The 27,128-nt window shown below is 45.2% G+C and overlaps 1 protein-coding gene across 2 annotated transcripts in view; it reads left to right on the top strand.

Annotated features, from left to right (window-relative positions):
- The window catches only part of GARNL3 (GTPase activating Rap/RanGAP domain like 3), a 201,652-nt gene that overhangs the window by 162,831 nt on the left and 11,693 nt on the right, over positions 1–27,128 (top strand). For both annotated transcript variants that reach the window (XM_075905774.2, XM_075905772.2), the window contains 4 exons: positions 13,853–13,919; positions 15,625–15,732; positions 16,258–16,376; positions 19,068–19,203. In XM_075905774.2, the coding sequence (XP_075761889.1) occupies positions 13,853–13,919; positions 15,625–15,732; positions 16,258–16,376; positions 19,068–19,203 (430 nt within the window). The remainder of the gene's footprint in view (positions 1–13,852; positions 13,920–15,624; positions 15,733–16,257; positions 16,377–19,067; positions 19,204–27,128) is intronic.

Genomic DNA, 27,128 nt, shown 5'->3' with positions numbered 1-27,128 from the left:
ACTCTGGCACCCCAGACCCCATGCTTACCTGCTTCCGCAAGGCTGCCAGCACAAAATGGCTGCCAACCTGGGTCTTAGTGCTCAACTGCTCCCTGGTTCCTATCCCTGCACTCACTCTTAAAGGGGACATGCTGTTTTTGCTCAACAACTTTGGTCTCCTCCTCCCCCTTTTTTTTTTTTTCCCTTCAACAGAATTTTTTCCTGGTGGTTTTTTTTTTGGTGGGGGGCGGGTAGTGTTTGGTATTTTTTTTCAACCATCTAGCAATCCTATACATCAGTGGTGGGCACTATCTGACCCAGGAATCGGACACGTTTCACCAGGGTTAACCCCAGTAGCCACCAGTGCTTTATTTACCTGCTTCTCTGCTGGTACAGCTGCTTGAACCTCCCATTCACCGTGGAACACTATCCCTCGCCAGTGGGCATAGCGTGGATTGGGATACCACCTCCTGCAGTTCACGTGGGCTGGGAATGGTGATCCACAGCCAACAGGAGCTTTAAATGGCCCTATCTGCAGAGGCACAGCACTAGCAGAAGCTGCATCTGGCTTATTGCCCATCTGAGTTACATGCACCTTATGTGTAAAAGAAAAAGGCAACTTAGTGTGAAGAAGAAAGTCTCTGATGGACATTAACAAGGGACATGAAGTCAGGTGTTATTTTTGATGTTGCAGTGCAAAGCACTACTGTAAGGTGTTCATCAGTGATAGAAGATCTGTTTGATTTATTGAATTTCATCACAGAAAACATCTGCTTGCAGATGTAAGTTGATCCAAACAGTACAAGCATCTTTTGGGCATGAGCCTTGATATTCAGAAATTTTTGTTCATTGAGAGATGCATAAAATCCCAGAAGTGGTGTTGATTTGAATACTCTGCAAGCAAGGCATCACTCTGCAAGTCAATAAGCTCAATTTGGAAGTCCCTCGGAGCATTTTCCACCACATATGTGAAAGGGGAGGAGAACAAAGCCATGTCATTTTCTATCATTTTAAAATCCATGAAGCGTCGAAAAATTCACCATGCAAAATGAGCAGTAACGAATTGTATCTTTCCAGGTTCTCGTCAGATATTGTAATCTGTTGCAAAGTGGGGAAGTGTGGGAACTTCTTTCCAGTCTGGCAGGAGAAAAGGAGCAACTTTGCCATGAAAGATTTGACAAGGGAATACATGTCACGGGCAAAAAATCCCTTGCCTTGCAATTTTGAATTCAGTTTGTTCATGTGACCCATAATGTCAATGGCAAATGCAAAATCAGAGAGTCAAGTCACATTCAGTTGAGGGAAGTCTGCATCTGTTCCTTTCATTTTCAAAAACACATCAATCGCTACTCTCAGATCCCACACTCTTTTCAGAATGTTCCCCAAACTAAACCGTTTACCATTTGTATGATACTGAACATCCCTGTGCTCTGACTCAGAGTCCTCCAACAGAGAGATTAATTGCCTTTGATTTAATGCTTTGGCTCTGTGACGGCGCATTGGGGGTCCCCCGTCTCCTGCACCCCGAGATGGCACAAACAGACTCCACCAGCCAGTGGAATTGAGGGTAGTTTATTGCTCCTCCAGGATACAGCATAGCACAGATGTAATCTGGTTACAGGAACTGGGGGCTAAGAGGCCTCAGTGCCCGCCTTGAGATAGGGGAATCCCAGCCCCCTCCCCAGTTCCTTCTCCCCTGCTTTCCAGCCAGGAACTAACCCACTGTCCTCCAGCCCTGCCCCCCAGCCAGGGCAGCATTCCACCTTCCTTTGTTCCTCTCCATGGGGGTCAGCTGGCCAAACCAGTTGAGATACCCTCTTTGCATAGTGACTCATCACTTGTCTGCTCGGTGGTGCTACAGACAGCAGCCAGAGAGTTAGCAGGTTACCCCCCATTACGTCACAAGCTCTAATAAAGTTGACCAGTTTTGTAACTGTATCAACAACATTGTTTAATTGCAGAACGCTTTTGCAGAGGGGCCTGTTGGTGAATAATGCAACGTAGAAAAATTATGTTCTGTTCTGGGTTTATTTCTGTCACTTGGTCTTGTATTCTTTTCAACAATCCAACATTTTTGCTTGTCAGATTAGGACTTCCGTCAGTGATCACACTCACCAATTTCTTCCAGTCCAGTTCCAATTTTGAGATGCTGTTATATGCTGCTTCCAGTAGATCTTTTTCAGTGGTCATAGTTTTCATTGACTGTATTGATGCAGTTCTTCTGGAAGCTCAACATTTGTACTGATGCCTCGATTAAAATCAACAACTAAGCTGTATCTTTGACATCACAACTTTCATCGAGTGCCAGAACAAAGTATGAAAAACTGTTGACCCTGCTTTTCAACTGTTGGTCCAGGTTCTCTGAGATTTCTTCTATTGTTTGTCTCACCATAATTCACCTTGACAATGAAACGTTTTCAAACTGCTTTTTCTTGTCTGGGCATAATATTGCAGCAGTGTCAACTAAACATTCCTTGATAAATTCTCCCTCAAAGAATGATTTGCTATTTTGGGCAATTTTATGCACAATCATGTAACTTGTTCTTGTAATTCTGTCTTGTGCTGTGGTCAGTTTTATGAAAACACTTTGCTCTCTTTGCATTCGAACAACCATGTCTTGGTGTTTTTCTAGCTTTCTCTTCAGTAAGTATGTTTTTTTATGTGAATGCATGTTTGCTTTCAAAATTCCAGTTGAAGGTATATTCTTTTGAATACTGCCATACTTTCTTTGCAATGTAAGCACACAGCTTTCCCTGCCACTTCAGTAAAAAAGTATTTTGAAATCCACTCTTTGTTAAATACTCAGCATTAAGCATCTACTTTCTTCTTCTTTGGAAAATTCATTTTTAAATTCTCCCTCAACTGTATTAATATGTAATGAAGTAAGTCACACAAAAACTGAGAACTACTCCTTGTTTCCTTGAATATGATATGATTTCTGAAAGACTTTCACAATCAGTTTGGAAGTAGGGAGTGGATGTAGTTGGAAACAAAGGAGAAAAGTGGATTACTTGTCAACATATAGTAATGAAATAAATTGCCATTCGGCACTTTATTTACTAGCCAGTATCATGCTATCCATTCACCATTGCTAATTTTGTGGAATGGGTAGTGAAGAAATGTGTAAAAAAAAAACAAAAACACCACCACACACACACCCATTACCATCTTCTCTTTTGTTACTTTGATCCTGCAATGAACTCTGTAAGAATGAAGATCTGCCTCTTATTTTCAGTGATCCCTAGGTGCTTGTTGCAGGGTCAGGGGGCCTTAGTTATTATTAATTTCTGGCTACATAAAACAGAGGGTTTTGTTCATATACAAAATTGCAAAACTTACCTGTGATTATTACTGTGGTCCTCTGTATTTTCAGACATTAAATTTAAAATAATTATTTTTAAAAAGTTTACCATTCCTATTATTTTGTAGGGAAGATCCTCTCTTGTGGGGCTAGTTTAATTATGTGGTTGATGCTTAGCAATGTCTGAATTGCTTGTCATATGTCAAGACTACTGTATGATAAAGATATTATGTGTATATTCTTGAATTCTTTGTGTTAGTTGGGAAGAAAGGAAGAAAAGGAGGGAGGACAGAAAGCTGTTTTTGCCAGAAGACAAAGTTATTTGAATGACCTTCACATGTTTTATCCCCCCACTTAAGTACTACTCTTTCATAAATAGCTGTGCCACTGATTGTATTAAGAGCTGTTTCTGACTTGTTTTATAGAAAAGCCCGAAGGGGGAAAAAATGCAGGTGTGTCACTCGTGTAACATTTTCCAATGAATGCTTGATGATTTTAATTTTGTACCCTCCCCACACTAAAATCATTAGAGCACACATCACTTTCATGAAAAGGCACAAGGTACTGAATATTAATACTTAATCCTGCCATGAATGCAGAGGACTGAACTAGATGGCCCCTTCCAGACCTATGATTCCATAAAATAGTATTAAAATCCCTGTTTTAATTCCCACCCACACTAAGTATTTTCAGTTAGGTTTTATGAGTCATAAAAGATTCCCACAGTTGACTATAAAAATGGCATCTAGATATTTTTACCAAAACCAGTTGTAAACCGATAGGTTATGGGCATTTAAAGCTACTTCTCGAAGGAAGCTGCTAAAATTTCCAATGATTAACTGTTTTTGAAACTCCTTGAAATACAGGAGCACTTCAGAACACAAATTATAATTTCTTTAAATTAAAATATTTATTTAGTGAAAGGAATGGTTTGTGTATGTGCTTTTATTAATTAATTAAAAGGCACTCACCAAGTAAAACCACTAACCAGCCCAAACCAGATTTTTTCTGCTGTGCTTATGGGCAAGATGGTGCCAAGAAAAGCTCCAGAATCCAGCAAGAGGAATGGATGGGACCTGGGCTGGAAGGGACGTCTTTGAGAGCTACCCTGCTGGGAGCTTTGCTTAGCTTGGGGTCCCTGCCCCCTGACTTCTGGGCAATGGAAGGGACCTGGAACAGATGGGAGAGTTCTGGGTGCTAGCCTCCTCCCGAGTAGTCTGGGGTGGAAGCTTAGAATTCACTCCTACCTCCCCCCTTTCACAGTTCCCAGGCAATGGGCCAGTGAAGCCGAGAGCTGCGAGCCCTTTCAGTGGCTTCTGTTTAAAGGGCTTGTGCCTGCTGGGTGCTGCCAGGCAACACAGTTGTCTGGCAGGCGCAAGCCCTTTAAATAGAAGCAGTTAAAAGGGCTCACGCATCCGGCTCCCTAGCAATGTGCTAGAGGCGCCAGATCAGCGAGCCCTTTTACCTGTTTCTATTTAAAGGGCTCTCGTGTTTCCTGTGGCTGCCAGGCAACACGTTGCCTGATAGGCATGGGGAAGGTGCGAGCCCTTTAAATAGAAACAGTTAAAAGTGCTCACAGCTCTGGCACCACTAGCAGGGCTGGCCCACAACATTTTGGCACCTGAGGCAGGGAGCTCAAATGATGCCCCCTGGCCTGGGCCAAAACTTGAAAGGTCTCAATTCTGCCTCCTTCCTGTTCCACTCCTCTCCTGGGACTGCTCCGCTACCTACCCCAATAAAGGAGAACTAACAGCAGCAGATACAATTTTCTACACTCTGGCTCCTAGTGGCGCTCCCCCCTCCCCCAGTCTGGCACTTGAGGCGGCCGCCTCAGTTCGCCTCATGGTAAGGCCGGCCCTGACCACTAGCATGTTGCTAGTGTGGCAGAGACATGTGAGCTCTTCTAACTGCTTCTATTTAAAGGACTCCCTCTTCCCCATGGCTGTGTTATGAGACCAGGGGACCGGACTTGATCTCTTGAGGTCCCTTCCAGTTCTAGGATTCTATGTGTGCGCGTGAGCAAGAAGCTGCCCTTTGTTAGCCACTCAATTTAAAACTAAGATTTACATAAACTAATACTGAACCAGCTTTCCATGACTTCTCAAAAGTTACGAGGAATAATCTCCCACTTTGATTACCTTTTCCAGTCTTTCATATTCCTCCTGAAGGTCTTTTGAATTCCCTATAAGATCTGTATTTAACATGAGGTTTCCAGACCAGGTCATTAACCTATCTGGAATGCTATGTGCAGTTTCAGTTCCCGTGTTTAAAAGGGATGAATTCAAAGTGGAACAGTTCATAAGAAGGGCTACTAGGATGATCAGAAGAATGGAAAAGCTTCATTATAAGAGGAAAATGAAGCACCTTTTTTTGATTAGCCAAACCAAATAAAGCCTATGGGGAGATATGATTGCTTTCGACACATACATCAGAGGGATAAAAACCAGAGAGGGAGATGAGTTATTTAAGACAAGAACCGGTATTGATACAAAAAACATGGATATAAAAGGATCATCAATAAGTTTAGGCTTGAAATTAGGTAAAGATTAACCATCAGAGGAGTGAAGCTCTGGAACCCCCTTCCCAGGAGAACAGTGAGAGCAAAAACCCTCACTTGAACGACTGTACTTGATAAGTTTATGGAGGGATGGTCTATGACAAAGGTTCTCCAAACTCTTTAGCCCATGGCCCACCTGGCTCAATGCAAACCTTTTTGCAGATCACCAGGTGCTAATGGAAACTCACCATTAATTATATAATTACACCCGAGCCATTTTGCTACTGCTGCAGCTAGTAAGAATGGTTTAATTTAAATGATTAAACAAATTAAGCATTTTAACTTTCTCATGTTAGTTTATCAAACTTCATTTTAAATAAAGTAAAACGTTAATTTATGTCTAACACAAAAGATTTCAATGTTTTCTTTATAGCAGAGGTGGGAAACCTTTTTTGGGTCAGGGCCACAAAAATAATTAGTTGGGGACCATACAAGTGAGAAGCAAAAAAAAACAACAACCCACCTCCTCCAAAACTCCCTAACCCACACTGATGTGACCCCCAACTGAGATACCTCACTCCTCTAGTGCTCCAGCACCACCAGGCAAGAGAGAAGGATGGGGAGGACTGAGGTTCAGGGCTTCCCATAGACCAGATTTACTTTTCTGGGGTGCCAGAGTTAGTGGATTTTGTGGATCCCTTTAGGCTCTGGGGTGGGGACAAAAATGAGGGGTTCAGCGTGCGGGACAGGGCTACCAGCATGTTGGATAGGGATGGGGTTGCAGGATCTGGGAGGAAGGAGGGGATGAGGTTGCAAGATCTGGGTGGGAGTTAAGGTGCAGAAGCAGTCTGGGAGTAGGGTATCTGGCCAGGGCAGAGGGTGCAAGAGCAAGGAAGGGTGCAGTATATGGCCAGGAGGGAGTGTGCAGGAGCAACAGTGGACACAGGAACAGGGTAGGGGTAGGTGTCTGGCCTGGAAGGAGGGTGTAAGAGCAAGCTGAGGGTATGGGGTCTTTGTGGGGGGAGTGAAGGGGATTGAAATGCTGGGGGGGGTCTGGGCATGAGGGGGAGAGCTTACCTGGCTTCGTGCCCCTGTTGCTCCCATGAACCGCCTCCTTCTGCTCCCATTGGCTAGCAGTGCTCTTACTAATGCAGTGCAATACTCCGTTAGCCTTCTTTGCTACAAGGGCACATGGTTGACTCATATCCATCTTCTTGTCCACTGTAATCCCCTGAGGGTATGTCTATACTTGCAGCCTATCTTTCCCTGCTCTCATCTCAGCCAGACCAATGAAAGATGGAGGGACCCTAATGGCAGTATCTCTGTAGTCATCACTCCATAAAGACACGGTCTCATTACAGCTGCATCTGAAACTCCCCATGAAATCAGCTTAGGAATTTCACATACATCAGACTATGCACATAGCTTGTGTTCTTTCTGAAGGCCACATATCCACTAAAGTAAGGAATTTTCATTTCTTCTTCGAGTAGGGTTGCCAGATGGTTTCAACAAAAATACTGGACACACTTGATGTTACATCACAATCTACATTACATCTGATTTAGAAAATACCGGACATTTATATTTTCTCAATTTCTTGAACGTGAAGCTCAAACACTGGACTGTCCGGTTCAAAACCGGACTCCTGGCAACCTTATCGTCGAGTGATTGCTCATGTCCATTCTATGTAAGTGTGTGCGCTCATACAGACCAATAAATACCCTTGCTGGCCCTCCACCCCTTCAGTTCTTTTTTATTGTCCGTGACAATTGTTGCAACATGCTCTTGTTCTTGCCAAGCAAGCGCCGTTTAGCAGTCACTCGATGCCAAAGTTTCTTCGTTCTAGTTTCAACAGTTACGGTTCTTATCAGTTCTCTAAGTAGGTAAGTACTGTTTTCTAGTGCTAAGGACCTTGCTCTGTGTGCCCGGCATGTGCGGCAGGGCGTGCCCAGCCCTCAGGGCTTCAAACCCTATGAGAAGTGCCAGAGGCCTATGCCTTGTGGTGACCCCACACTCTGCTTGCATTGAGTGCTTGGAAGAGGCTCACTTGTCTGAGGCCTGTAAAATTTGCAAGGTTTTAAACCACAAACGAAGCGGGAAAGAGAGTCATTCAAATGGAGGCAGCTTTACGACCAGCACCAAGCACAGCACCAGCCCCCGGCCCCATTCCGGGCTGCCCAGGCCGCCACCTCCTCCTTGCTGGCACCGGGGTAAGCCAGAGTCGATGGCTCAGAACAACCCATCAGCTAGATCACCGACTGCATCTGCCTCCGCCTCACCCTGGTCGACATTGGAGTATTCAACCGACTCAGAGGCGGAGTCCACATGGTTGTCCAAGGGGTCCGGGTCCAGGTCCCAGCACCAGTCCCAGTGCCACTGATCACGGCATCTGAGTACTTCCACTCATCAGCAACAGCATCAATGGGCATGGCCAGTCCTGGTACCAGTGATGCAGCAGTCATGGCCTCCACAGGCTCCAGGCCCGTCTCAGTGGCCATTTGGACGCCATGGGCCCACCACCAGAGCCAGGGCATGGGCCCTCTAGACCAGAGTTGGTCTTCTCTGGGTCCAGGGTGCCCCCTTCGGTGACTCCACTGACCCAGTCACCTACGTTGAGGCAGTCATTTCCCCCAGACCAAACTTCTCCATGGCCCTCGGAGACCAAGGGCCGGGAGGTCCAGCCACCCACAAGGCCTTCACCAGTGGCTTCTCAGGTCCTCTTGCAGGCTGCAGACCCTGTGGAGATGGGGCTGAAGGGGTCCTCAGCTTCGTCCCGATGAGGCCCTGGGTGATATTCTCCCCTCCATAGACTCGAGGGCACACCAGGACCTCCTTTGCCGCCTGGCCCAGAACTTGGGGGTCCAGGCTAAGAGGGTGTCAGAGAACTCCAACTTGACTGTCGACATCTTACGGTCTGATACGGCTACCAGAGTGGCCCTCCTCATTAACAAAACAGTGGCCAAAATATCTAAGTCCCTCTGGCAAATCCCGACTTCTGTCCCACCAACAGACAAGAGGGCTGAGCGTCAATACTTCATGTCCCAGGAGGGGAACAAATATCTCTTCTCCCATCCACTTCCAGGGTGCCTGGTTGTCCAGGTGGTGAACCAAAGGGAGAGGCAGAGCCAACTGGGCGCTAACCCCAAAAATGGACCTGTTAGGCAGAAAGGCTTATGCATCGGGAGGCCTCCAATTTTGCATAGCAAACCAGCAGGTTCTGCTGTCTTGCTATGTCTATAACACCTGGGCCTCCATGGATAAGTTCACAGAGCTACTCCCCAGGGACTCTCAGCCCGAGTTTAGAGCCCTCTCAGAGGAAGGCAGGATGATCTATAGGGTCACGCTCCAGGCTGCCCTCGATGCAGCTGACATGGCTGCATGTGCCATGGCCACAGGGCTGGTTATGCACCGCAGTGCCTTTTTGCAAGGGTCCAGAGTGCCTCCTGAACTACAGAACACAATATAGGACCCCTTTGAAGGCCTGTCCTTATTCTCTGAGCAAACAGACCAACGTCTGCACAGCCTCAAAGATACACGGGTTGCCTTAAAGTCTTCACACCCCAGCTACCAGCAGCGCTCCTTCTCAGGCAGGAATGCCCCTAGGTCTTCCCAGCAGGGTACATGCCCTGACTTCTGTCACCGGAACAGCATTGGCAACAGGAGGAATGGCAGACACTATTTCCAGTTGACCCAGGACCAGAGTCAGGGCCCGCCTAGTAAGTCCTTGGGACCCTGTCAAGGGTTTTGAGGGTACGCCCAAGGACAGCCTACCAGCCTTGCCCCTCTCCTTCTGGGACTGTCTATTCCTTTTCCACCAGGCCTGGGAATCTATTACCCTGGACCGTTGGATCCTAGAAACGGTGGGAAGGAGGTATGTCATCCCATTCAGTTCTCCCCCTCCCTCCCATTCCCCTGCCCCGAATCTCTTCAGGGGCCCCCCTCAAGCTTCTCCTGCAGGAGGAGGTGCTTCAGCTCCTCACCCTGGGGGCCACAGAGGTGGTTCCCCAGGGGGTGTCAGACAGAGGCTTCTATTCCTGGTATTTCCTGGTCCCCAAAGCCAAGGGTGGGTTTTGTCCTATCCTGGACCTCCGAGATCTCAACGCCTTCATCATCAAGATGAAATTCAAGATGTGACTCTGGCATCTATCATTCCTTTCCTAGCCCCCGGAGACTGGTACGCTGCCCTCAATCTAAAAGATGCGTATTTTCATATTTCTATTGTGCCCCACCCACCATTTGTTCCTCTGAAGGGACCACTATCAGTTTATGGCCCTCCTTGTTGGGCTTTCCATTCCACCCTCCCCCTGGTATTCACAAAGTGCATGGCCGTCGTTTCTGCCGCTCTCAGAAAACAAGGCATCCAGGTGTTCCCATACCTGGACAACTAGCTCCTCCAGGGGCACTCCGCCAACCAGGTATGCGCCCACATCACCGGGGTTCAAGAACACTTCTGGGAGCTGGGTCTGCTCCTGACTGTGCCCAAATTGACCCTGGTTCCTACCCCAGTAACAGAGTTTTTGGGAGCCAATCTGGACTCAATGGCGGCAAAGTCCTCCCTTCCCAGATCCTGCTTCCTGGCAATCAAGTTGGCTGTCTGGGACATGCAGACGTTCCCAATAACCATGGCCAGGGCCTGCATGCACCTTTTGGGCCTAATGGCTGCGTGCACCTACATTATACAGCGCGCCAAGCTCCGCACGTGCCCACTGCAGATGTGGCTGGCACAGACTCACAACCTGTCCTTTAATGCGTGGGACACAGTGGTGACAGTTCCCCCGACTGGTGGACCCGGGAGAAGGAGGTCTGTGCCGAGCCCCGTTCTCTAGGCCTCTAACGACCCTCCAGCTCGTGACAGATATGTCAGACACCGGTTGGGGGACCCATCTCGGAGACATGTGGATGCAAGGTAAGTGGTTAAAGGACGATCTCTCCCTGTGCATCAATGTCAGGGAGCTGCGAGTGGTCCGCCTCACCTGTGTGGTTTTCCTCCCCTGGCTCAGGGGCAAGTCGGTCCTCATTCTGTCTGACAACATGTCATGGTTTCATACATCAACAGATAGGGAGGGGCCCGCTCTCCTCACCTGTGTCAGGAGGCCCTTCACCTGTAGGATCTCTTCATCAGGGTGGATATTCACTCATTTGCCTCCTATCTCCCAGGCTTCCAGAGTACTCTAGCAGACCAGCTGAGTAGGTCCTTCTCTGGCCACAAGTGGACCCTCAGGGGGGATGTAGCCCTGGACATCTTCTGCAGGTGGGGGTTTCCCATCTGGACCTGTTTGCCGTGCACCAGAACAGGAAGTGCTCAGGGTTCTGTTCCCTCATGAGTCTGGGAAGGGGCTCTCTGGGAGATGCATTACTAATTTCCTGGTCCGAGGGTCTGTTGTACATATTCCTACTGATCCACCAGGTGCTTCTGTGGGTGCGGGAATTCAGGGCATCCCTGATTCTCATCACACCTGCTTGGCCCAGGCAGCACTGGTTTTCCACCCTCCTGAGCCTGTCATGCAAAAGGTCAGTGATGCTCCCACTAGTCCCCGACCTGATCATGTAGGACTTTGGCAGACTTTGCCACCCGGACCTGTGGTCACTGCACCTCATAGCCTGGAAGCTCCATGGCTGACAGCGGTGGAGCTTCAGTGTTTGGCCTGTGTGCAAGAGGTGTTGCTGGGGAGCAAGAAACCTTCCACTAGGGCTACTTATCTGGCTAAGTGGAAACAGTTTTATATCTGATCTACCCAGAGGCGGGTGTCTCCTATGGACACCCCAGTTCCCCTGGTCTTGGACTATCTTCTAGATCTTAGGCTCCAGATGTTATCCTCCTCCTTGATTAAGGTTCACCTAGCGGCTATCTCTGCTTTTCACCCAGGTGCCAGGGGTTTAAGACCCTCTTTGCAGACCAGATGGTAAACAGGCTTTATCCGCATGTTCAGCAGCCTGTTCCCCAGTGGGGTCTTAACTTGGTCCTGTCTAAACTCTTGGGACCTCCATTTGAACCCTTGGCAATGTGCTTGTTGCTACATCTGTCCTACAAGGTATGCCTGCGGTGGTCATCACGTTGGCCAGGCACATGTCTGAGCTGAGGGCTCTCACTTTGGACCCTCCCCCCCCATACAGTTTTCTTCAAGGACAAAGTCAGGTTGTGCCTCCCAACCCTGCCTTCCTGCAGGGAAGATGGTGTCAAACTTCCATGTGTCTCAGGACATTTTCCTGTCAGTCTTTTAACCCAAGGCTCATGCATCGGGTAAAGAACAGGCATTACACACTTTGGCTGGTAGGAGGGCTTTAGCCTTTTGTTTAGAGAGAACAAAGCCCTTCCGCAAGTTGCCTCAGCTCTTTGTTGCCATTGCAGAGCGGCTGAAAGGTCAGCCGGACTCTGTGCAAAAGGATCTCCCCTGGATCATGTATTAGGGAATGCTATGCAGGGATCCCAGCTCCTCCCCTCACGGCTCACTCTATAAGAGCTCAAGCCTCCTTTGCTGCTTTTGTGGCTCATGTCCTTATCCTGGACATCTGCAGGGCTGCCATGTGGTCCTCTGTCCACACCTTCACTAACCATTATGCACTGATACATCAGGCAAGGGAGGATGCTGCCCTGGGTAGGGCTGTCCTCCAGTCAGTGGAAGGTTAAAACTCTGACCCTCGCCTCCTGGGGTTTCTGCTTTGGAGTCATCTACAAGGAATGGACATGAGCAATCACTCGAAGAAGAAAGAACGGTTACTTACCTCGTAACTGTTCTTCAAGATGTGTTGCTCATGTCCATTCCAAATTCCGCCCGCCTCCCCTTCTTCAAAGTAGTCCAGTAAGAAGGAACTGAGGGGGTGGAGGGCCAGTAGGGGTATATATTGGCCAGTATACCGGCTCCACTCCAGGGGGCTCCCCTGCTGGCCCAACAGGTACTGCTAAGGGAAAAATTTCCAACGACACGTGCACGCTGCACGCACATACCTATGTGAAATGGACATGAGCAACACATCTTGAAGAACAACAGTTACGAGGTAAGTGATTGTTCTTTCCTGGACATGTGACAAGCTGTAGTCTACAAAGAACAGAACAAATCATAGTAACCCAGGCTGCTTCTGGGCACCATGGAATGAGTCCAAGGACAAATTGTTTCCTCCCAAAGGATCCTACTGTGAATCTCTGGCTGCACCCTACTTTGCCATCTTCAATCTTATTATACACAGGGTACAGGCTCATTTTATGGGAGCACAGGCAGCCGCAATCCCATCACTCCTACAAGTACCACCGCTAGACCTTAGCAAGGCGTGATGTAGAGTTCCAACCACATATTCATGAGATATTCTGCCTTAGTTCAAGTCTCCTCCTTTGACACATCCTTGCTATAGCTACTTGGGATAGCAATTCTCCAAGTAACTATAGCAGCTACATCCTCCCACACTCCTTTTCTCTGCGTACTGCTGATTCTCAATCACTCAAAGTGGAATACACACAGGGACCATCACTCAAAGAAACAAGGAAATATGCATAGTCTTTGTAACTGGAGTTCTTCAAGATGTGTCCCTCCTATCTGTATTGCATTACCTGTCCTCATTCCCCTCTACTTCGGATCCTCCCTGATCTGCAGAAAGAGGAGCTGAAGAGGTGTCAGTCCACATCCTCCTTCATGCCAGCAGAATGGAATGTGAGGGGAATGACGTAGGCGCAGACAGACACTGCTTACTGGAACTGCAGTCTGACCACATTTGTGCACAGTGCAATACAGGTAGGAACTACACATCTCAAAGAACTCCAGTTACGAAGGGCAAGTGTCTTTCCTCTTCTGAACATTTGTGTTTCCAAGTAAGTTCCATTACTACGTTATGATGTTACTATAGACAATATTGATTGGAAAACTAATTGAATCCTTTGCTAAGATTTACAGTGGTTTTACAATGAATGCCAAATGAAAAAAAAATAGCTATGGAAGGCTGCACTTTAAAAGAAAAAATTGGTTCTGATATGCAGGAGTGCATTTCATTTGACTCTGGGACTAAGTGTTGCATTTTTCTCATCGATAGTTTATAATAACTTCAGTATCCAGTCTGCCCACTACCCTTACCCATTATCATTGCAGGTTAATTTTGTTGCAGCTATTGATGTATATGAAGATGGTGATGCTGGTCTACTGTTATGTTATAACTGTAAGTGTTGTTTTATTTGATCTAGGCAATAGCAAAGGAAATTTTAAAACATTAATATATCATGTCTGCTTGTATCAATGTTGCCTGTTAGTAGGATAAGTATCTACATATTGAGAGATGATATAACTGCTAAGTTAACAGTTTTTCAGTATAACTTACATTATTGTTTTCTAAGAAGCTGTGCAGAATTTAGAAACATTAGTTCCTTGCTTCTATTTTCAAGTGTACAAATGACATTCCCCAACTTTTGAAAACTTCCTGTTACTCAGTAAAATATCAGCTCTTAGGCATCCCCTATTTTATAATTGCCTCTCTGTCTTATTTGACCCCATTGCCAGAGTGCCTGATCTTTAATGAACCATCCGATGATTAGGACTCTAGACTGAGGCTTGGATTCAGTTCCTTGCTCCACCATAGACTTCCTGTGTAACCCTGGGCAGGACAATTAGGTCCCAACTTTTTAAAAGTATGTAGGCATTTCTGTACTCAGCACTGCAATGCCCAGTGATTTAGGTGCCTATGACTCATTTTCAGATGGTGTTTAGGCACCTGTGAGCCTAATCCTGTTGACAGTCAATGAAATGTAGTCTCATAACTACCAAAATTCCTTTGGAAAATAAAACCTAGGATCCTAAATTAGATAGGCACTGCAACACTGAATGCAGAAATGCTTAGTCTGTATGCCCAGTTAACCTCCTGTAATGAATGTCCTAGCATTCCCTGACTGCACAGCAATGTTGTGTGGATAAATACATCAAAATTTGGGAGGTGCTCAAACATTGTAATAATGGAGTCTAGATGAGTACTTCTTGATACAAGAGGCTAGACATGTGAGGGAGTAATGGCACCCTTTTAGACAAAATTTAAGAGTTCAGTCCAGATAAATGGAGTAAATAAAAAGAGCTGGGATTTAGACGTTGGTTTTTAGCTTTACTAGAATCTCTGTTGTGTGTACTACTCGAAGATAGGTAGGGACTTCCATGATTTCAGCTTGACTTTGTAGACATACAGATAACTTTAATCTTGATTTTTATAGTTCATAAGTGAAAGAAATCCTACAACTAGGGAAATAGATGGTGATTCATAAGTCACACTGGATAATCACTGCAATAATATTCTTTGAGTAATCAATGAATCCAGATAAAAGAAAGCCAGTCAGTGGAGTCCTGTCTCTCTTACTAGACAGTCAGTGGAGTCCAGTTTATTCTTACCTTTTTGCTTTTGAATATGGGAAATGTACCAATTTTATGATTTGAAATAGGTGCTATTAAAAACATATTAAAACTTCTGTGTTTAATATCCCCCAAGCCTGATATGGAAATTTCCCCTCTTCATATATTTCAGTCTTTCGGGGGTATGAACGGGATTAATGTATGACTGCCCAAAGGGTGTTTCCTGCGGGCTGGCAGACACTTTGCCATTGACAAGAAATGGAGAATCGGGGGAAAAAGCGAACACATAAAATACTAACAGTACAATTCTTAAAATTGTACAATGACTTATAGGCTTAAATAGACACTTAAAATCAGATTTTACCTCAGATGAGACACAATATAGTATATATTCTATATTACCCTGTTTCTCTCCCTTTAAAAATTATAGTCAGTAAATTCATGTTCTTATAGTTTTAACAGCTGGACAATAAACTATAATCCAATTTTCTAAGCCATGTTATTTAATGTCTATGTCATTTTCTGTGTTACAGATGTCTGCTACTACAGAAAAGTTTGCCCATATAATGGGGGTTCTCCTTTGGTCCAGACATCAACATCAGATTTCCACTTTAGTTGGAACCAGGTTCCTTACGCTATTGGTAAGGAAAAACTGTAGTAATCTAGCAGGATGGTTTAGCATTTTCATTTGTTGTGGAATTGTTCTTGGCCCTTACGGGAGCTGCAGCAGGTGATACGCAGCCATATCACACTCAGTTCTAGGACTGTGCCAGTTAACCTAGATTTTTGTGTTTGATAATTTAGAAAAGCAAGAAGCCTTTGCCAGATTCTTCCCCATGCAGAAACAAAATTCTGAAATCACTGGCTTCTTTTTCTTGTTCTCCATCAGCCCGTTCATTTCCTCCTGCTCCATTTGAGAGATTCCCTCAACTAAGCATGAAGAGTCAGGCAGTCACACAGGGCTTTATGTCGCTGGATGTTCATCAGCGTTTTAAAGGCCGATTAAAAACTTCTAAAATGCTCTAGAGAGGGGAGGTGCTAGAGAAGGTCAGATTTTCAGAAAAGCTCTAGAATCTTTTTAAAGTTCTAGGTACTTATGTAAAACATTTGATACAAATATATGGTTGTAATCATTCTCCGTGATAGCAGCCATTGTTCCCTTGCAGTGTGTGCTTTCCCTTATATCCTGGCCTTCACGACTGATTCCATCGAGATCCGGTTAGTGGTGAATGGGAACCTAGTCCACACAGCTGTGGTGCCTGAGCTGCAACTTGTTGCTTCAACGGTAAGCCCTGGGGCCCCAGTGTGAGATCTCCTTGCAGGGTGTATGTGTAGCACCTAGTAATACAGGCATTGAGTGTACAAGCACAGAAGGGAAACAGGCACCTTCAGAACAGTCGGTTAAAACCATACAAGTACCTGACCCTGTATGATGACGCTAGAGGCCAGATAAGATATGTAATTGGAAACAGTGTATATAGCTGCATGACAGGACTGCATATTTCATTGGCTGTAGTGACTATGCATATTACTTACTGACTACAGGTCTCAAACCCAGGTGTAGCACTCTTGTTTATATGACCATGGCTCACTCAGATATGCTCCTTCTCTAATTTCTTTCCCATTTTTTTTTCATTTTACATTATTAGGAATAATCTTCTCTCTTTCCCACTGACATGCCTCTGGCTGAACACAAGCAAGGGTCACCATCTGTGAGTGCAGGGAGTAAGTGCAGATAGGCTGACTTCACACTTGGGTAATTCAGGGATGAATCTGTCTCTGTGAGTTCTGTGGTGGGCAATAATTTTTGCAGGGGAGGCCATTTCATGAATTTTGGTGTGTAATCATGGGCTGGCTCTGGGCCCCCTGGAAGGGGCGAGGCATTGGGGAGTAGGGATGCCAGGTGTCCGGTATTGACCTGGATAGTCCGGTATTTTCACCTCCTGTCTGGTAAAAAAAAAAAAAAAATCAGAAAATACCGGACACCTAAAATGTCTGGTATTTTCTGATTTTTTTTTTCCCTGCCAGGAGGCGAAAATACCAGACGCCTGGCAACCCTACAATACACTCGGCAACCCTACAATACACTCAGCAACCGGGCCCAACCCCGGATGCCTCCCTTCTTCCCCCTCCCCCAGAGCTCCCCCGGATGCCCCCCCCCCCCCCCCCACTTACCTGGTTCCACAGGGGCTTGTCTTGTGGCTGACAGAAAAACAAAATGGCCATTGGGAAAAAAAGCCTTCTCTTAAAGGAGCTATGCTGATTTTTCATTTTTTTATTTTATTTTTTCTTTGCTTAGTAACTGTTGTTGGGGTCCTTTTTTTTTCCTCAACAACTTTGGTCTCCCCCTTTTTTTTTTTCTCAACAGAATTTTTTCCCCTTTGTTTTTATTTGGGGGGGGGGAAGGAGTGTTTGGTATTTTTGATTAAACCATCTGGCAACCTTATTGGGGAGAAGGAGTGGGGCAGTGGGCTACAGAGAGAATGAGTGTGTGAGAGAGACGTGTGTGTGTGTGTGTGTGTGTGTGTGTGTGTGTGACAGACTTTGTGACAGAATGAGTGTGTATGGCACAGAGATTGAGTGTGTGAGTGGCAGTGCATGTGTGACAGTGACTGTGTACGTGTGGCACAGAGACAGTGTGGCACAGACTGGGTGTGTGACAGTGACTCAGAGAGTGCATGTGTGCACTCGCTGCTACTGGGTTTCTGAAAGAAGCCATGTGCTGTCTCTTTAAGACAGGGAAAGCTGCCCTATTGTCTCCCTTCTTCCTGCTCTGCAGAGATGTGGTTTGGGGTGGGAGGAAGTGTGTGTGTATGTGAGAGAGCATGAGCACTGAAAACTTAGAAACAGTGTATTGCCTCCTAAGATAGGCACTCCTCTGAGTCATTTACCATGGAGCAGCTCCGCTGTGTGTGTCCCTCTCCCCAACCCCTGCTTTGCAGAAATGGGGTACAGGGGTAGGGAGATACTCTGACTCCAGCACTCTGCACAGTTAGGAGGAGGGTCCTGGGAGCAGTTTGGCTGCAGGATGGAGCAAGGTTGGGGGAAGGGCAGCTGAACAAGCTGCCAACTGTAAGCATGCATGTTATACTAATCAGCTGGGCAGGCTGGCGAGAAATGCTTGGCAGGCCAGATGCAGCCTGTGGGCCTGATCTTGCCCACTCCTGGCTTAGTCCTTCTATATGTACCTGGAGAAAGGAGGGAGAATTGTCTATTTGTAATGAGGAGCAGTGACACTAGGTTACATTGTCTAACTTTCTATAAACACAAGTTGGTTATTGAGCCAAACCCTTGCACTCTGGTCCAGTTCCTCAGTTGGATTTGAGGAGCACACAGCGTCGCTGGGAGGGCAGGAGTGTGCAAGTATAGCTTGGTGCTGTTTTTGATCTTTCCAGGCTCGTTCCTGGAGCCTTCTGGGTTGGTCACCTTTATTCTTCAAGCTACTCTAATGTGCACGTTTTGCAAACAGAGCCAAGAGGCCAGGTCAGGAGCTGACAGCCCTCTGGAAAGCCCAAGCAATACCACCTTCTCTTAACTGCAAGATCCTGTAGGAGCTATCTGTGCTGCCAAGCGAATTCCACCAGAGGGGTTTTACACTCTAGGGTGAGCCTCCCAGGGCCAGGGCCAGATAGTTTCAAGGCCTTTCCTTTGGTAAGGTGGCTGCCCCCATGTAAAAGACAACACTTTGGGCACAGTCTCAATGACAAGCTGGGGAGTTCTGCAGTGCTAACATTGTATTCTTTAAAGACTAACAAAACATGTAGATGGTATCATGAGCTTTCATGGGCCCAGCCTGCTTCTTCAGATGACCGGTCATCTGAAGAAGTAGGCTGGGCCCAAGAAAGCGAATGATACCGTCTACATGTTTAGTTAGTTTTTAAAGTGCTACCAGACCATTTGTTGTTTTTTTAAGTTTTTCCTGTTACAGACTAACTCGGCTACCCCTCTGAAGCTATTGTATTCTTTGTCATTTCAGTCTGATATTTATTTTAAAGCTACTGCAGCAGTAAGTGGATCATCCAATAGCAGTTCCAAGGGGACCAGTTCAAACAGTTCTCCTCAGACACCTACAGTTCATGATATGCCTGAATTCCTTTCTTCCTCAGCGGAAGGTAAAGTATTGTTGGAGCTGGTTGAGTCTTGGTGTTGATTGGCTCTCACAATTATCACATTTTGAGTACCTGTGGGCCTTTGATTTAATGCTGGTGAAAGGTTTTGGATTTACAGTCCTTGCAGCTAAAGACCAAAATTTTCTATTGATCCACAGAAGTGGCTGTGCAAGCTTGCTCTATTTGACCTCCAGCCAACATCCCTCAGCACTGCTCTGAAGGGACCTTGCCTAGGAGGAAGAGAATGGAGTTTCAGTGGCCAACCAAATCTTTGACAGCTCTTTTTCAGGGCTAAGACTGCAAACAAAGATACCAGTAATGATAGGAGGTTCTAAATAGCGACAGTGGCCTTCTAGGAACTGATCTGCAACAACCTCCCTTCACCCAGCTCATTTCATGGGAACAAACTGCCAAGAGAAGTGATGGATTCTCCATCTTCATGTCTTCAGATCAAGGCTGGGTGCCTTTCTGGAAGACGTGCTTTAGTTGAACACAAGTTATTGGGCTTATTACAGGTGTCAGTGGATGAAATATAACAGCCGGTAATGTATAGTATGTGAGAATCTGGGTGAGTAAAATGAGGGAATATAGGAGCACTCAGCGCACAATTGAAATGTTGAAAACAAAATTATCCAAGGAACCAAAAGATACCTTGAATTGCCTGTACAGTAATGTAAGGAGCCTAGGAAACAAACAAGTAAAATTGTAATTGCTCATTTATTAGCATAAATTTTATCTGGTTGTATTACTCATACTTGGTGAGATGATTAATACAGTTGAAACTTTAAAAGCAATGGTATAATCCATTAGGAAGGGCTAAGTGGAAGAGGTGGATCTCTTGTGTCCAGCACGATACATTTCCAAGTCTCTGATAACTCAGAAGAAAATACTCTTGGTTCTGTCAGTTTTCTAGTCCAGGGGTTCTCAATCTTTGTCCTCTCAAGCACCCATAACCTGCTATAGAAGTCCCATGCCCCCCATGCCACAGACATCTGGGTGTCTGTAGATTCAAAGCCAGGGCCAGTGGTAAGAGGTAGCAAGCAAAGCAGTTGCCCCGGGCCTCATGCCACAGGAGGCTACACAGAGCTCAGTTGCTCAGGCTTCAGCTTCAGCCCTCAGCAGCGGGGCTCAGGATGCACCTTTGTGCCCTGGGCCCCAATGAGTTGAAGGCCAACCCGACTCTGATTCATTTTGGCAGCCCTCTAAAATCTCCTCATGGTCCCCCAGCTGCAAACCGCTGTCCTAACAGATAAAGCCCATGATGGGGCACTACATAATGTTTGCTACAAACCCCATATTGCCTTAGAGACCAAGATGGCTGACTTTGTACACACCAATCTATAATGTATAGGGAAAAACCGTGATCATGGAAGACTTCCATTTGTGACATATGCTGGAGGTCTCCTGCTAGGGATGATGCATGGGGGGCACAAAGGGTCACATGTCGTCCCCAATACCATGGGGGAGGGGACAAGGAGCCTGTAGCCAGTGTTCACCCATCCTGTCCATTGGATGATTTTGGGCAAAAGTCCCAGGTTCTGTGCTTGATGGGACCCAATGGGGCTTAGGGCAGCCCATGGGATTAGTGGGGGGAGGAGGAGTCTGATACCATCAGTTGAGGTCAGGCCCCACCCTCACTGGTGGAGGGAATTGGAGTGACCAGGTGTGACAGGGCGCCTGCCCTGCACTGGCCCCTTTAAGACCAGGACCCAGGCCCTGAGCCAGGGTGGGAATAGAGGGACCAGCTGAATCTGTTGGGCTAACGAGAGCCCAGCTGTCAGCTACACAGAAAAGCCCGGTTGAAGCCATTAGGGCGAGTGAGAGCCCAGCTGCCAGCTATAAATAGGGAAGCACAGTTTGCTTAGAGGAGGGCCAGTGGAGAGCTGACTGCAGAGGAAGCAGGAGCTCCTTGGAGGGAGACAAGCTGGGGATAGCCAGCAACAGCTGGAAGAGGGCCAGCTAAGACTCCCCCTGGCTAGGGGCTGGAGACAAAGCCCTGGTTTGCGGGTGGATCATGAGGCTGACTAAGTAAGTAGAGCAGTTGAGACAACATGCCAATGATGAGCAACCCATACAGACTGTAACTTGCCCAGCACCACTTGGCATTTCAAATCAGCAGCGCAGCATGGAGCCTGGGGTCACTGGGGAACTCTGAGTCCCCTGCTGATCCAGGGCTCCATGCTGCGCTGCCAGTTTGAAATGCACACTGGGGCTCTTGTACATTTCAAAAGAGAAATGCAGAAGTGCCTGTTGACTAGCTGAGTAGTCGATGGAAATTCCATTGACTACTCGACTAGTAAATTAACCAATATTTAACATCCTTAGTAAGGGTGTGGGAGAGCAATAACGAAGGGGAAGGAGGATGGAGTGAATGGAGGTCTCAGAGAAGGGATAGAACAGGGGTCTTTGGATTTGCCCAATTAGACAGTGGGCAACTCTTATCAGGTGAGCATGTGGAAGCCCTGTCTGTGCCAGAAGAGCGAGCCCAACACCAGCCAGCCCGCCCAAGTGTCACATGGATCACTTCCGAGTGAGAGAGAGAGAGAGAGAGAGTGATGGCCCATTGACTGCTCTGCCCTGGATCCAGAATTGCTGTCAGCAGGCCTGCCTGTGATTGGCACATGTAATGGGGATACTGGGGCTCATTAGATAAAATTTTCTTACACTCATCTTCCTGCACCTCAGCTGGACTCGATGGAGCAAACGGCAGACTTCTGTACTCTCAGAGGGTATGTCTACACTAGCCCCCTAGTTCGAACTAGGGGGCTAATGTAGGCATTCGAAGTTACAAATGAAGCCCAGGATATTTAAATTCCGGGCTTTAAATATCCTGGGCTTCATTTGCATCTTCCCGGGCGCCACCATTTTTAAATGTCCCTTAGTCTGAATTCCGTGCACGCGGCACGGAGTAGGTAGTTCGAATTAGGATCTCTAATTCAAACTACCGGTACACCTCGTGGCTCCAGCCCCAGCGGCAAGATGCCATCCATCACGCAGGTCTGGCCCCTGCAACTGCAATGTAGTTAATTATTTTAAAGATGCATGAGCCTTGATAGAATCCAGCACAATTGGGTACCAGAAATATAAAGTTTAAATGTAATTGCAAGGTTCTGATTAAAAGAAAGTTGGTTAGGGAAGGTTAAAGTTAAGTTTATATTTCCTTGGGCTTAAAAGTTGTTGGGTTTTTTTAGTTAAAAAAGATGATTTTGTTTAATCCTATTGGAAATGCTAATGGAGGCACACAAAGGGCGGCAGTTAATGATGAGAAAGGCGATTGTGGTAAAGCATTCCAGTGGCAATAAGGTGCACATCACTATAGAGTCAAGATATACTACCGTTAAGATGAGTCTGCAAGTAGGGGTAAGGACCAACTTTTCCTCACTGATGCACACTCCAGGGTTGGCCAGCAATGTCTGTAGTGTGGATCGCAGAGTGCGGGAGAGCACAACAAAAGAGTCAGTCATTAATCTAGAGAAAAGGGAATGACCCAAACAGAGTACGTAGACTGTAACAGTGATGAAACCCTTGGTAAATACCCAGGGTGCAATAGCAATACCAAAGGGGAGGACCTGGTAGCGATAATGAGAATCACCCATGACAACGTGAAGAAATGTGCGATAGGCACAATGAATGCCAGTACAAAAATAGGCATCCTTCATATCAAGGTCTGTGAGATCTGTGAACTAGAGGGCTACGTCTACACTGGCCCCTCTTCCGGAAGGGGCATGTAAATTTCATGAGTCGTCGTAGGGAAATCCGCAGGGGATTTAAATATCCCCCGCGGCATTTAAATAAAAATGTCCGCCGCTTTTTTCCGGCTTTTAAAAAAGCCGGAAAAGAGCGTCTACACTGGCCCCGATCCTCCGGAAAAAGCGCCCTTTTCCGGAGGCTCTTATTCCTACTTCAAAGTGACTATAATTTGACTATAAATACTTTAGTCGGATTTTCCAAAAGAATATAAGGGGTTTCTATTGGAACGTAATTACCCCAAAGGTATAAAAGGGAATGTAATTTTTGTAGAGCTATGCAGAAATAATTAAAACAGTGTACAAAGAAATTTTAAGAAAAGAATATATATGTATTTGTGTGTGAATAGATACCCATTGTCAGGGCTTGACGAACGACAGTGAAAATCGCTTGCCAGCCCCATACTGCACATGCGCAAGAGCCATGGGCAAGTAGATTGTATTGTTTGTCGAGCCTTGCACATTGTGTAAATGTGAGGTTTTTAGGACCTACCCAACAGACTGTTTTGCAGTTTTCTAAAATTCTGTTTTGTAGGCTTTGAATAAATTGGTTTGGTTTTGTTGTCAACTAGACCATTTCATTCATAGTTGCAAAACTGAAAAGACAGTTTCCTAGACACAGAAAACTAGTGTTGTTTGATTTTGGTGTCTAGCATTTAACCCTTAAGGTATTTCAATGCTTTAGAAAGTTCAATATTTTGTTATAGACCATGTTGTGGCTGGTACAAAAGGCAGCCAGAGCCAGGAGAGGATTTCTGGATTTGTGGTTTTTGGTAACAGTAGCAAATAAAAGCTAAAAATAAAAAATAGACAATGTTAAAAACATTAAGCCTTAAAGTGGCTCTAAGTAATCAGACTGTCACTTTAATCAAAGTACATGAAAACTGTGAGCATTTAAAAATGATACCTTATGTAAAAATGAATAAGGCTAATGAAGGGTTATAGTTTCCATTTTCAGATTGCTGTGTGTGAAAGCAGGACTTAAAAGTAAAAAATAATCAGAACTCTGGTAAAAGTTAATTGTCTCTCTTTTTAAGACTGCTAATAGTTTTAAATTTAAAAGCAAGCCAAAACGTGTCTATTAATATAAATAACCTTGCTGGCAGCACAAAAAAGCTGCAAATAATAAATATACTTGTTCAGCAAAGAAACTACGTAAAATAAAAAAAGTTCAAATCGCAATTCTCCCAAAAAAGGTTAAAAAAAATTAAACCAAACCTAAAAATAAACCAAAAAATGTTAATAAGGTAACATTAACAAAATGTTAATGTTTATACATTTCTTTGCATTTTAAAAATATAGTTATAAGAATACCATAGTTAAATGGTTAAAAAATTAACAATGTATGCATAAAGCTAACCAAATTATTTCAAGAGGCTGAAATGTAAAATAAGCAAACAAATTTTATTCTGTTAGTTAATTTAAGCCATTTAGTGTTGCATCCTACAGATCAAAGAAACTAGAAGATCTCACCCGCAAAAACACCAGAAGATAATGATATACAGTAAAAAAAAAAATGCCTAAGTATCCAAAACAAAAGTTGTATAAATAAAAAACTGGTCAAATGAACCTAAATCTACCATATACAGACATTTAAATTGAAGTCAGCTAGAAATCACTGTTAATTAACTTAAAGTTGGCTATTCTGTAAAGCAGGGCTACTCAACACGTGGCCTGCGGGCCGCATGCGGCCCATGGCCCGTTTGTTCGCAGCTCGTGGTGTGGTTTGGAATTAGGCAGGGCTCAACATGCAGCCAGCAGGTAGGAGCCAAAACGAAAAAGGAGTCAATATAATGGTTTTCTGTTGATATGCATTTTAGTAGTTAAATTCCTGCATTGTCCTTGCTCATTAAAAATGCTGTCATATGGGTAGAAATCGGGTAACTATTGCATATTATTGCAATATTGCATTTTATATCAGCAGAACTGACTTAAGTGGGACCTGTGCGTTGTGCATTCTTGCCTTAATCTTTGTATTCATGCCCATCAGTGTGAAAGAAGGTATTTGCATATACAGTATTTGGATATATTTTTGCAAGTATATGCAACTACACGTAAGTTGCGGCCCTCTGCATGTGCTATGAGTATCATTGTGGCCCCCGGGGCTTCCAAAGTTGAGTAGCCTTGTTGTAAAGAAAACAATAGTACTGCTGTATCATTGGTATTGCTGTATTGTGTTATTGCTGTACATTATTTACAATGTGCATAACATTGCTAAACTGTTTAGCCATTACAGAGGTAAAAAACAAACAACAGCCAACAACAAAACAAAATACTAAACAAAAAGTGGCATAGTAACTATACATTGAATAAACAAATTAACTATTAGCATAAGTCACAATTTGAGGTCATTGACACTGTATCCTAACTGAGGCACATGTTATTCAAAACAGTCTTGTTCAGTGTCTGGGCACAAATACTAAATCCTGACACAACAACATTTAATAAATGGTTACTGTCCATTCAGTAGGTTATCTAGAAGATAGCATCCAAAAGAAACAACTGTCAGTACTGTCAACTACTGGTATATCACAGAGCAGTGTTACCAAGGGAACGGAGACGCTAGCTATTCCTGTTTCCTGCCCAGCAAAGCTTATATCAGAAAGCGACAACCAGCAGTAAGAATAACCTATAACATGGATGGACAGTACTGTAAGGTAACCAATTAAAAAACAATTCTACATAAAGGCCTCATCTGTAATGTCACTACTCCAAATTTCTGTTTTACTCCTCATGCACATAGTTGTATGGTACATGCTGTAACAATGCTTATACCGGTATAGCAAAACACTCAGGCTATGTCTACACTGGCATGATCTTGTGCAAGAGAGCATCTACACTGGCATGTGCTTTTGTGCAAGAGATGTGCTTTTGCGCAAGAGCATCCATGCCAATGTAGGTGCTCTCTTGCGCAAGAAAGCTCTAATGGCCATTTTAACCATAGGGCTTTCTTGTGCAAGACATTCATGTTGCCTGTCTACACTGGCCTCTTGCGCAAGAACAGTTGCACAAAAGGGATTATTCCTGAGCGGGAGCATCATAGTTCTTGTGCAAGAAGCCCTGATTTCATACATTAGAATGTCAGTTTACTTGAGCAAGAACACACGGCCAGTGTAGACAGGCAGCAAGTTTTTGCACAAGAGCAGCTGCTTTGGCGCAAGATCACGCCAGTGTAGACACAGCCTCAGCCTCTAACTATTGTGGCACTACATTTAAAAGGGCCAGGCTACCCTTAAATATATATATGTGCACTTGGGTATAAGGTGGTATCATAGGTACATGAACCTATGGGTACGTCTAAACTACATGCCTCCGTTGACGGAGGCATGTAGATTAGACAGATCGGCAGAGGGAAATGAAGCCGCGATTAAAATAATCGCGGCTTCATTTAAATTTAAATGGCTGCCCCGCTCTGCCGATCAGCTGTTTGTCGACAGAGCGGTGCAGTCTGGACGCGTCGCGGTCAACAAGGAAGCCTTTGTCGATCGGCGCAGGTAAACCTGGTTTCATGAGGCATACCTGCGCCGATCGACAAAGGCTTCCTTGTCGACCACGACACGTCCAGACTGCCCCGATCTGCCAACAAACAGCTGATCGGCAGAGCGGGGCAGCCATTTAGATTTAAATGAAGCCGCGATTATTTTAATCTACAAATATATACACCATATCCACATTATCCATATATATTTCTTGTCTGGCTGTGCTCCATGGTTCAATCATAAAACTCCATTCCTCAACCAAAGTCCCGGGCCTAACATTCCCAGACCAACCATTCGGGACTTAACACAATTGGCAAATAAAACCTGTCTATTAATCATATGAGAGAATGTGCAGACAGGAACAAATGGGGCATGAATGTGTGGATTGCAAAATAAGGTGGCCACATAACAGTGTTTAGCTCACTGGGTCACTTTCAGACCAAGCATTATGCTTTTCCGTGATGATGGGTAAACATCCTCCCCATAAAAAGACAAAAAGTGAGGGGATGTAGGAAAAATAAAGAGCCTGAAGCAGTGGCCTGGTGCTTGAACCAAAGTAAGCAAGAGTTATACTCTGAGTAATAGGCCGTGTCAAAAGCAAATGTTTGCCTGCAAGTCAGTGTGTCTCGGCACTAGAATGCTAGCACTGCTAAAAGCACATGAAATATGTTTGAAACAACAAGAGTGAAAGCAGAACAATGAG

Source organism: Pelodiscus sinensis, chromosome 23 (genome assembly GCF_052426305.1).
Source record: "Pelodiscus sinensis isolate ZL-2025 chromosome 23, ASM5242630v1, whole genome shotgun sequence".
NCBI classification, from domain to species: domain Eukaryota; kingdom Metazoa; phylum Chordata; order Testudines; family Trionychidae; genus Pelodiscus; species Pelodiscus sinensis.
This window is presented reverse-complemented; position numbering and strand designations above follow the sequence as displayed.